At 60.1% G+C, this 10,314-nt stretch overlaps 1 protein-coding gene across 1 annotated transcript; it reads right to left on the bottom strand.

Moving 5' to 3' along the window:
• Window positions 1-603: 603 nt before the first annotated feature.
• TBX2 (T-box transcription factor 2) lies at window positions 604-10,105 on the bottom strand. Its single transcript, XM_003414572.4, has 7 exons — window positions 9,266-10,105; window positions 7,890-8,157; window positions 6,762-6,908; window positions 5,523-5,599; window positions 5,262-5,425; window positions 4,177-4,814; window positions 604-2,017 (listed from the first exon to the last, which is right to left on the bottom strand). The coding sequence occupies exons 1-7, from the start codon at window positions 9,658-9,660 to the stop codon at window positions 1,565-1,567; spliced, it is 2,142 nt and encodes a 713-aa protein (XP_003414620.1). The 5' UTR covers window positions 9,661-10,105; the 3' UTR covers window positions 604-1,564.
• Between the last annotated feature and the right edge of the window lie 209 nt (window positions 10,106-10,314).

Genomic DNA, 10,314 nt, shown 5'->3' on the forward strand with positions numbered 1-10,314 from the left:
AAGCCCTGTTACGGGGAGGCTGTTTCTTTTTGAAGTTCACGAGGCAGAGAGAAGGGAAAGGATTCTGGGGTCCGTGGTAGCTGTGGCCAGCCGTGGCCCCCTCTTGGGAAGGGAGAGAGGGATCAGGGAGCACCTACCTTCCCAGCCCCATCCACCAGAGGCCCTGTAAGGAATGCATTTCCACTAAGCACCTCTCCCCTGAGACCCCAGGAGAGGTGGGAATTCCCCCCAACGGGTGCCCTATTTCCGACTTCTGGAGTCGGGAGTCCGGGCTACTCCGCTGTGCTTCGCCTGGCTCCGGCTCCCGGCACAAGGCATGAAGTGACTGGAGTGACCGACAAACCGCGAGTGGCCAGCAGAGGGAGCCCGGCCAGCTTGGGGGCCGTGGGGGGCGCGAAGCCGCCCGGCGCCTCCAGGCCCAGCCCGGCCCCTCGCCGGCGCCGCCCGTCCCCCGCGGCCCCAGCCGCGTCGCGCCCCCGGGGTGCAGCTGCCGCCGAGCTGGGGGGGGGCGCCCAACCCTCGGTTCCCTCCCTCCAGTCCCTCAATGTGTGCCAGCGGCGCCCCGAGCCCCTCGCGGCCCACAGAGCGCACAGCGCCGTTCACTTCGCATTGCAGCGTTTTATTGTTGTCTCGCGTTTTTGTCGTTCCGTTCTCGCTCCGGAGCGAAAAGTGAAAACCTGAGGTGGAGCCCGCGGGCTCTGGCGAGGAAAGCCCGGGCGAAGGGGCCGAGAGGCCGGCGGGGTGGAGGCTCCTCCGGGGCGCAGGGCCTTCTCCCGCGCCAAGAACCCCCAGCCCTGTACAATATAGATGCTCATGTAAAATGAAAAAAAATTAAATGCTATGAGTTAATCTCTAAATATTATGTACACAGCAATGTACACCTTTGAATAAATTAATACCAATTTGCATATTCTGGGAACCTTACAGCTTATTTACACAAATTACCATTTATTTCATAAATATCTTTTTTTTCCCTGGGGACTCAAGGCAGACATGCCACTCCTTCCACTGACCCAGGGGTGGGAGAGGTGTCTATCTTTTGGGGGAGGAGATGGTGGGACCAAAAGGACAGGGCTCCTCCTTATAGTCCCAGCTCAAGTCTACACTGACTTCAATCTTCACTGACCCCAGCACCCTCCACCCCAGCTTCTCAAGCAGTGCAGGCTGGAGGCCAGGGGCTTTGGGGCTGCATCCGAAGTGCCCACCCCTAGCCTTTGCCCCTGCTGGCTCCCGAAGGAAACTCTGGGCCAGGGATAAGGCCTTCCCCACTGCTCTGGGGGACCCAGAGAGGGCCCTGGCTGGTGCCACCATTACGCCGGAGCAGATCTGGACCAAGTCTACTGCTCCAAAGCGACTGTATTCCCGGCAGCCACATTCCATGTTGAAGCCCAGGGAGGTGTCCCAGGCCCCAGTTGGCCGGACAGGGCTCCATTCCAGCTGCTGCAGCCCACCTTTGCGCCTTTATTTAAATAAATACCCATTCTGTGCTGTACACGTCCCAAGCAGCAGGGGCAGGCAGCCCGGGAGGCCTGCGTGGCAGCAGAGTGGCTGGCTGGGCAGTCCCTCATTTGGGCGACTCCCGGCTGGGGGAGAGGGCTCTCTGGCTCTCCAGCCCACTCACCAGTCTCTGGATGCTCTGCAGTTCACTGGCCGCCTCCTTGGCTGAGCCGCTGGGCGACAGGGCACCACGGGGTGGGGCCCCCACTTTGCGGAGAGCCAGCTCTGGCAGAGGGCTGGGCTCCCGGCTGTTGCCGCCCGCAGCCTTGGAACCCTCTGCCGCCAGCCCTGTGGTGAGGAGGCTAGTACTAGGTGGGATGGTGACCGGGATCTGGTAGGGACTGAAGCGCAGGCGGGGCCGGGCACTGCCCAGGAAGGGGCTCCGGGATAGAGACCCAGCGGCGGCAGCGGCTGCAGCGGCAGCACTAGTGGCCGGCAAAGCGGAGGCCGCTGCCGCAGCTGCAGCCATGTAGGTGTAGGGATAGGGGAAGAGGCCTCCGAAAGTGGGCATCGGGATTCCCTGGAGAAAACAGAATGGGGCAAGGGTTAGCCATGCTGCCTGAGCTGTTGCTGGGAGGGTGGGCTGGGAGCTGGGAGGTGATGCTACAACCGGGAATTTTTTGCCCTGCTGTTTTAGGAATATAAAATGGAGCTCACCTAACTACAGTCCCAGGCAGCACAAATAAGCATAAGCCAGTGTGCCTCACCCCCAAGCCTTAGGAGAGGAGCACACTTCAGGCTGGGATGCTAAGGCCTGGGGCCATCAAGTTCTGTCCTGGGCATTATAGTGGGGGTAAGGGGAAGGACATTCCAGGGGTCTGAACTACCGTAGACAAAGGTCTAGAGGGAAGAAACAGAACAGGCATAGGGCCTGGTGGCAAACAGGCAGATTTGCTGTTTTGGGAGGTGCTGTTCCCTTAGAACGCTGTCCTCTCCACCTTTCTAACTGCAGATGCTCCAACGCGCTGTGGAAGTCACAGGCTGGAGTGGAAAGCTTTGTAAATTCTCCTGTCTGCCCACCAGCTCAGGGGGCTCCTGCCTGGGGCAGGAGAAGGGAACAGATGCCAAACAGTTCATAAATTGGCTTGTATGTTCTACAAAGACTTCCTAGTGGCAGCTGCAGAGGGAATGCAAAGTCTTTGCCTGTGGAGAGCACAGTGGCCAGGGAACCCTGGGCCAACACCACCTGAGTCCATGAGGTTCAACTTTTGGATTGTCTGTCCTTTGAGATGATGGTTTACTCCAAAGAGAGAGAAAGAGTGGCGGGGTGGTCTGACTATGCTTCTGGAAAATCTCAGGCCTAGCTTAGGCAGGGAGAAGGAAAAGTTGTCTTAGTCAGGAGTGGGGCAATAGCCTTCCTGAGAGCAACAAGCCCTATGGGGCATTTCAGACCTGGCATCTCAGGTCAGAGGGAGGAAGTGGGCTACAGATTTCCCAGACTTTGGCTCTACCTGATGGTAGAGGGCTGCACTGGCCTGGGAAGTTAACCGCCAGTGGCTACACCAAATGGTGCCTCCTGAAAGCTGGGAGCAATCACCCTCACCTTGCACCTGCCCTGACTAGAAGTCCTGACTTCCCTGTGGTCTCTGTGATGTCCCTTATCATCACCAAAGTTTGTCTAGGCAGAAGGCATCACAAACATACAGAATCAAAGGTGCACTGACTCCCATCCTCCTCAGGGACCCTCTCCAACCCAGAGCCCCAGATATGTGATGTTGGTGCCTCCAAAACTCCACACACCCCTGACACTGAGCTCTGTTTAAAACCCATTTTAGAATGCTCCCCCACCACACACACACTTTAAAAATATTTGCAATTGAACCAAAGGAGCCTGAACTCCTATTATCCCTTCCCCTGCGATAAGATCTCAAGGGTTCAATTTGCCGGAAACCTCAGGGGGAAGAAAATGAATGAAGAGATTCCAAATCTTTCCGCAGGGAATATTCCACCCAAGCAACTAAAGAGGCTGCTTTCCCCATCTGATCTCCTTATTTTGCCGATGGCTATATTTTAATAAACTCTCCTGGGAGTTCAGAATTTCATCCAGGGCCTGGGGAGCTGAGGCCCCTTTCCTTGAGCTGTGGCAGGGGTAAGAGAACTGGGGGACTTGAGGTACGGGAAGGACCGTCCCTGATCTTTGTCATGGTGGAGGACTTCCCACAGGGCTTGACAGGGGACAGAGGCAGTTGGGAGGTGGAGCATTTTAGTGGTCAATTGTCCAGAAAATATTGCAAATTTTCCTCATCTCTTCATCTAGCCATCCTGACCTTTCAGGGACTGAGAGTGAATCACGCAGGGGCCTCTATTCCCAAGAAAAATTTCCTAATGCTGGGAAAGTGTGTTTCACAATGCCAGGAGCAGCTCCTGTCTGTTAGAGCAGGGGGAGTCTTGATGGGCATCTTGCTCGTTGCTGTGGTCACAGGGAGGAAATTGAAGCCCACAGAGGGATAGAGACTTGCTTAAGGTCACACAGGAGTCAGAAGTAACCCTCTGGCCAGACTCTGGACTTGCAGTCTTAGTCTCCCGGAACACAGGTGTCATGGAGAGCGTCAATCCGGCCTCCCCTGGGCAGAATTCTTCCCGCTGGAGGCTATGGCACCCTTAAGCCCTATGCCCACCCCAGCTACCCATCTCGCTCCTCCTCCCTCCATCGTGCTGCCACTAGATCACAGGCCTTACCTGAGATGCCAGCATGTGCTGGGAGAGGTGGAACGGGAAGGGCGCGGCGGTGCCTGCCGCGCCGGCTGCAGGGCCCAGCCCACCTGCGTCCAGGCCCGCGGCAGCCCCGGGCCCGCCGCCTCCACCATTACCGCCGCCACCCGCCACCGAGGCCAGTAGGTGGCCCATGCCCATGGCGGAGAAGGCGCCGGGGCCCATGGCAAACTGTCCCGGGTGCAGGAAGAGCGGTTGGCCGGCTCCCAGGGGTCCGAAGAACTGCTGCCCGTGCAGGTGGCCGGAGAAGGCCAGGCCAGGCAGGTGTCCCGCGCCCAGGGGGGATGCACTGTCCGTCTGCACTACCAGCGGCGCCAGGCCTGGGTCCTTGCCCTCGCTCAGCTCCTTGCGCCCCTCGTCCTTCCGCCGGCTCTCGGCGCGCTCCTTTTCCAGGCCCCGCAGGCCGAACGGCCGGTCTCCGACGCTTTCGGGCGGCTCCTTGCCAGACTCTGGACTGCGCCGCTCTCGAGCGCGCTCGGGTTCGCTCAAGCGAGGGGGGCTGGCGCCGTCCAGGCCCGGGCTGCGGCCCAGTGAGGTCCTGGACCGCTCCTCGCCCAGCCGCTCAGGCTCGGGGTCGCTGTCGGCTGCGCACGACTTGTCCTCGGCTGCAGAGAGAGAGAACGGGTCACAGGGGCCCGGGTAGAGACAGACCAAGCCCTCTCCCGGTGCGTGGGCTCCTTCGGGGAGGCTTGTAAATGCCTACTCTTGCGAGGAGCTTCTAGGTCCTAGTCGGGCCGGGGGCAGCTGTAGGTCACCTGTTCCAAGACCCGTTATGTACAATGGAAGGAATTGCGCCCTGGAGAGGAAACCTCATTACCACAGAGTCATGCAGCGCTGCAAGGGTCCAGGCTCGATGTCCAGGCGGATCTTCTAGCTACCAGGGACCACCCTCACAGGAGAGTCCCGGGGTGGAAGCCCCAGACCAGACACACCAGCTGACGCTTCCCCCACACTTTAAGAGTAACAGGCCACCGAGCGAAGGGGCAGCCCGGCGCCCTGAGGAGACCCTCCAGTGTCTCCCCACCCCCGCGGTCCAGCCGTCGGATCCTCACCTCGCGCCCGGTGCAGGCGCGGGGGACTGGGCGCTACGCCAGGAGAGGGCGGCGGCTCCCGCGCCGGGGGAGGGTCGCAGGACGAGGCGTCCGACTCGGCGCCATCGCGCTCGGGCTTGCAGTGCTCCTCGTACAAGCGCAGAGACGGCAGCGTCAGTTGCTTCCTGGGGACAAGCGGAGGGAGCCATCAACGGAGGCGCACCTTCCGGCAGGTCCTGCTACTCCAGCACCCGCCGCAGGGCTGCCCCGCACACCCCTCACCTTTTCTCCCGTCGGCCGTTTCCGGTGTCCCTGAAGCCCTTAGCGAACGGGTTGTTGTCGATCTTCAGCTGCGTGATCTGCGGGAATGGAGGGGGTTGCCGCCAGGTCAGACTCCCTGGCGGGGGGCTCCCGGAGTTCAGCGGCTCACCGCAGCCCAGGTGACACCGGGGGAGAGTTCACGCAGTACCCGCCCACCAGGGCATGCCTTAGGTTGGAAAGTCCCCAGCCGGAAGGCAAGGTGAGACCAGCGGGCGGGGCTCGCGGAGAGCCACTGGGTCTCTGCTCCAACAAAAACCTTATTCGAGCAATAATCCCCCAACACGCATACGCAGGCCCAAAGCTATTGCACAGAGTGGAAATCGGCCTAAGCATGCTGCACACAGCCCGAGCTGTCACGCAGGTTACACAAACTCCGCACTTGAGCAGGCGTGCGCAGGGACAGCAGAGCACACAGAGCCTACCTGTACATGCAAAGACAAATCACATGCACGGGCCCACGCACACGCAGGTACACAATGAACAAACAAGCGTCCACACGTGTCCAAGGCTCCCCAAATGGCGCACGCATACTCATAGGCACACACAGAAAGAACGACCAGCACGGACACTGGTACACTCTCGTTTACACACGAGAAGGAACACTAATTGGCACAGGCCCAGTGGGGAGAGGGGGCTTTGCTCCCCTAGCAGGCAGCAAAGCAGGAAAGCGTTTTAACGGATCCAGCCCCTGGACTTGACTCAGGGCAAAATAGCCTGGGGTGCTTTGGGGACTGTGTCACCTGGCTCACGTTCTGGCTCCCTCAGGAGAGTGAAAACTGGGCCTTGAGTCCCTAGTACCGGAAGAGCCTGGGCAGATTACCGCAGACGCCCTCTCTTCATTTACATTCCCATCCCCAAGACAAGAAATAAACGAATAAAATATACAAATGTCAGCGCGGGCCCCCTAGCCTCTGCTAATTGCTAAGCAAACATCTCCACCCGAAAGAGCGCCCAGCTGTTCGGAATCCCAGGGGAGCGTGTGCGTACATGTGGTGGGCCTGGGGTGGGGGTGGGGGGCGGAGGTGAAGGACTGCGGTGGGTGCTGCGCCTACGGATACGGATACGAGACTTGGTGCTGGAGAGAGGGCCCTGAGCGCGCCGGGAGGGTGCGGCGGATCTGGGAGGGTGTGAGTGGAGAGTCAGACCCTGCACGTGTGCGGAGTAGGTGCAAGGTCTGGGTCCGCCGCCCTCTCCGCACACCTTGTCGTTCTGGTAGGCAGTGACGGCGATGAAGTCTGTCTCCGGAAACACGTAGGTGCGGAAGGTGCTGTAGGGCAGCTTCAAGATGTCGTTGGCTCGCACAATGTGGAAGCGTGGCTGGTACTTGTGCATGGAGTTCAAGATGGTCTGCGGGGAGGGTGCGGGTCAGCCAGCAGTCCCCAGCCTTTAGCATGAACACATCCACTCTCTGGGGGCTTCCCCCTTCCTCTCCATCTGGGTCTCTTTCGCGGTTCTGCTTTTTCCCACCCTGCCTTCCTTATTTTGTCGCCTGTCTTCTCTGCTGTTTTTCTCACCTATATTTCTTTTTCTTCTATTTTTTGGTCTCAGTTTTTTTTTTTTTCTCATAGTTCCTCTCTCTTTTTCTCTCATTTAAAATTTTTCCACAGTTGAAAACCAAACCAAAACAAAAAACTCTGCAAACCCACTCATTGCTAAGCTCCTAAAAACCCAGTGGAGAAAAGACCCTCGACAACTTCAGAATGCTGCCTGACCGCCCTCCCTCGGGATGGGGGAAATTCCCTTTTGCCCCATGAACTCTTAGCTTGCTGGAGCCTTGACTAGGGAAGCAGGGTAGAAAGGAGTGACCTCCCCAAACCACTCCTTCAGGAGGGGCTCTCAGAGTGTGGAACGATGCAAAGATGGCCCTCAGGGAGGCTCTGGAAGGGGCTGATGTAGCTTTTAAATCCTTTCAGATAGTGCGAGGACATGAATCTTAGGGAACGGCAAGGGACAAGCCAAGGCCTTGGACAGGTCTTCCAAGCACAACACTTAACAGGCCAAGAGCGGGGGTGACCTCTCCTAGCCCAGGGGCTGTGCTATTTGCTAGCCCCATTCTGAACCTGCCTCCTGCCTGGCTCTGGAAGGCGTGACCCTTCCTTGTGAGCAATTTGGAGCTTCCTGGCCACAGACCCTGCCATCTCCCAGCCTTGGGGAGTGGAGGCCTGGAGGGCTTGGTAGGCCACAGGGCTTTGTTCTGAGCAAGGGCACTCTGGGGGTTCCTCAAGCCCTCTCTGCTGGAGAATCATCCCGCCTCCTCACTCATCCTCGACTATCCTCCAGGCACTGGTGCGCAGTCTCAGACCCCCACCCCCACAGCCACAAACTCACGAAGCCGTGCTTGTCCGAGATGTTGTTGGTTAGCTTCAGCTTGTGAAAGGCTACAGGCTTAGCCATCCACTGTTCGCCCGTGGCAGGGCTGTCCGGGTGGATGTACATGCGTTTAGGCATCTCTGGATCGGCCTTGCCCGCCACCATCCACCGTGAGTTGTGGAACTTATAGCGGCAATCATCAGCGGCCACAATGTCCATCAACAGGATGTATTTGGCCTTCTTGTCCAGGCCGCTGACCCGCACCTTAAAGGGGGGAAACATCCGCCTGCAAGAAAGGGAAGGTGGAAAAGCCATTGGAACCTGATTTTTCTATGCCCAGAACCTCTCTCCCCCTTTTCCTCCCCGCACCAACACTGCCTGGAGGTTCCCATCTGTATTTCCCTATTACTACTGCTCTGTCCCCTTATCGTTGGCCGATTGACCCCACCTGTAGTTATTACTCCTTGGAAATCTCATTTCTGCCAGTCAGACCCTAGTTTATAAGGTCAGATGCTCAGATCTGGGGACCGTTTTTTTTCCGATTTGAGATGAAAGCTGAGGCCCAGGAAATAAATCTCGGCCCTTTGGAAACGCATGCCTTGCTCCTGAATCTCCCTGAAATTCGTTCAGGGGGAACACCGGCTTGGGACCGAAGCTTCCAGAAATAAATTCGGAGGGCGTTTTAGAAAATGGGCTACAGAGTTGAAACGGGGACACTGACCCTGCCGTTCGGGGGAAGAGGGTAAGCCTGAGACCTGGATTCTCGGTAGCTGGGTCCGAGGGTGGAGCGCTTGGGGACTACCGCTCTCTTCTGGATTTAAGGCTTGGAGCGGCAGGCGTGTCCAGGGCCCCTCGCGCCGCGGCCGGGACCAGGCTTCCGGCTGGGTCAGGCCGCGGAGCTCCGCAGGCCTGGGGCTTGCTGCCCGGAACTGAGCGGCCGGCGGGAACCGACAGGCCGTGCGGGCCTAGCGGGACGTGGGTCCCACTCTGAGCCCCGGGGTCGGAGCAGAGTCCGGGAGATGCTGCATCTCCCCGGAGCGCCAATCTGGACCAAGAGGCGGGAAAGCGAAGCTGCCGGGCTGAGGGGCTCCGGCCGAGACCTGCTGGGGCCGGGCTACTGGGCCTTCTCTGCTTTGGGACTCAGAACTGCTGCAACTGTTCTCTAGCAGTATGTTTTCGTTTTATTTTCATTCGGGAGATTTTGATGTTTTCGTTTTAGAAAATTCGGTCCAGGGCCAAACAAGAAAAGTCAACTTGGGTGTCTGTGGAAACGAAGGGTGGCGCCCGGGCTGGAGCCGGGAGCCGCCGGCCGCCGGCTCTGCGCTGATCGGTGCTGTCCGGTGCCCCCGCCCGTTCGCCCGTGCCCCCGCCGGCCGGCCAGCCGGCCGCCCTACCTCCCGGACTTGGTGATGACCATCTCCGTGCCAAGCTTATGGAACTGGTCCCACAGCTCCTTGGCCTCCAGCGTCACCTTGGGATCGTCCTCCACCTCGTCCTCGGGCTCCAGGCTCTTAAGCGAGCGCAGATGCGCGGCGGGCGGGTGCGGGCCAAGTGCCGAGACGTGCAGCCCCGCCTCAGCCGCCGCTGCTGCAGCTGCCGCTGCCGCCGCCGCCCCCGCCAGGCCGGGGTCGGGCAACGGCTTAGCCAGCGCTCCTGGCGGCAGCGCGAGCGCGGGGAAGAAGGAGGGCTGCGCCGCCGCCAGGAAGGCGGACATGGGGAAGTCGGCGGGCCGTGGCGCGTGGAACGGGTGGTAAGCCATGGCGCTGGCCGCCAGCGCCGGCTCTCTCATCGGGACATCCGGCTCAGGAGCCCGGGGGCCGGGGCCGGGGGCGCGCAGCTCGGACCCCCGGCCCGGGCGGCGGCGCGTGCGTAGGAAGGGCGACCCGGTGGCGGGCGCGGAGGCTGCTCCTCCTGGCTCCCCGTCTGGCGCACGGTTAGGGGCGCTGGGCTGTGGGAGCGGGGGTGGCGGGGGCTCGGTGCGGGGCTGGGCTGGGCTTGCCCGCTCCGGCGCCGGGGACCACGCGCGACTGGTTAGATCTTGTCGTGATCTCTGGAAAACTGTGACTATCTCACATGTCCTGCCCTGCTCGGATCCCCTGCGCTAACGAGGCAGGCCCCCCTTGATTGCTGATTTTACGCTTTTTGGACCAATTGTGGGTCTCCGGGGGCGGGGTTTTGACAGCTCGAGCCAAGCTTGGGCCGAGAAGGGGGGCCGGGGAGAAGGTGTCGGAAGCCTCAGCAGTAAGAAAACATGTCAACAGAATAAAATATTAACCAATGACGGGCCGGCGGGCCCCGAAACCCCTCCCCCTGCCCCGGCCCCCACCCCGCAGCCCGCGCAGGCGACTGCCTGAGCTGGGACGCGAAAGCGCGGCGCGCTGGCCCACGACCCTACCCACTGAAAGGGCCGGAGGCGGGGGGCGCGGGGGTCCCAGGACCTTCG

The sequence above is a fragment of the Loxodonta africana genome, chromosome 18 (genome assembly GCF_030014295.1).
Source record: "Loxodonta africana isolate mLoxAfr1 chromosome 18, mLoxAfr1.hap2, whole genome shotgun sequence".
In the NCBI taxonomy this organism is placed as follows: Eukaryota; Metazoa; Chordata; class Mammalia; order Proboscidea; family Elephantidae; genus Loxodonta; species Loxodonta africana.

Bases quoted from the DNA above. Each gene is read 5' to 3' on its own strand.
- TBX2 (XM_003414572.4), bottom strand. From the start codon at position 9,660: ATGAGAGAGCCGGCGCTGGCGGCCAGCGCCATGGCTTACCACCCGTTC. The intron at 5,426-5,522 runs GTGAGGGGTGTG...GCTTGTCCCCAG, and splicing joins AACGGCCGACGGGAGAAAAG to GAAGCAACTGACGCTGCCGT. The intron at 2,018-4,176 runs GTAAGGCCTGTG...TGTTTTCTCCAG, and splicing joins AGCACATGCTGGCATCTCAG to GGAATCCCGATGCCCACTTT.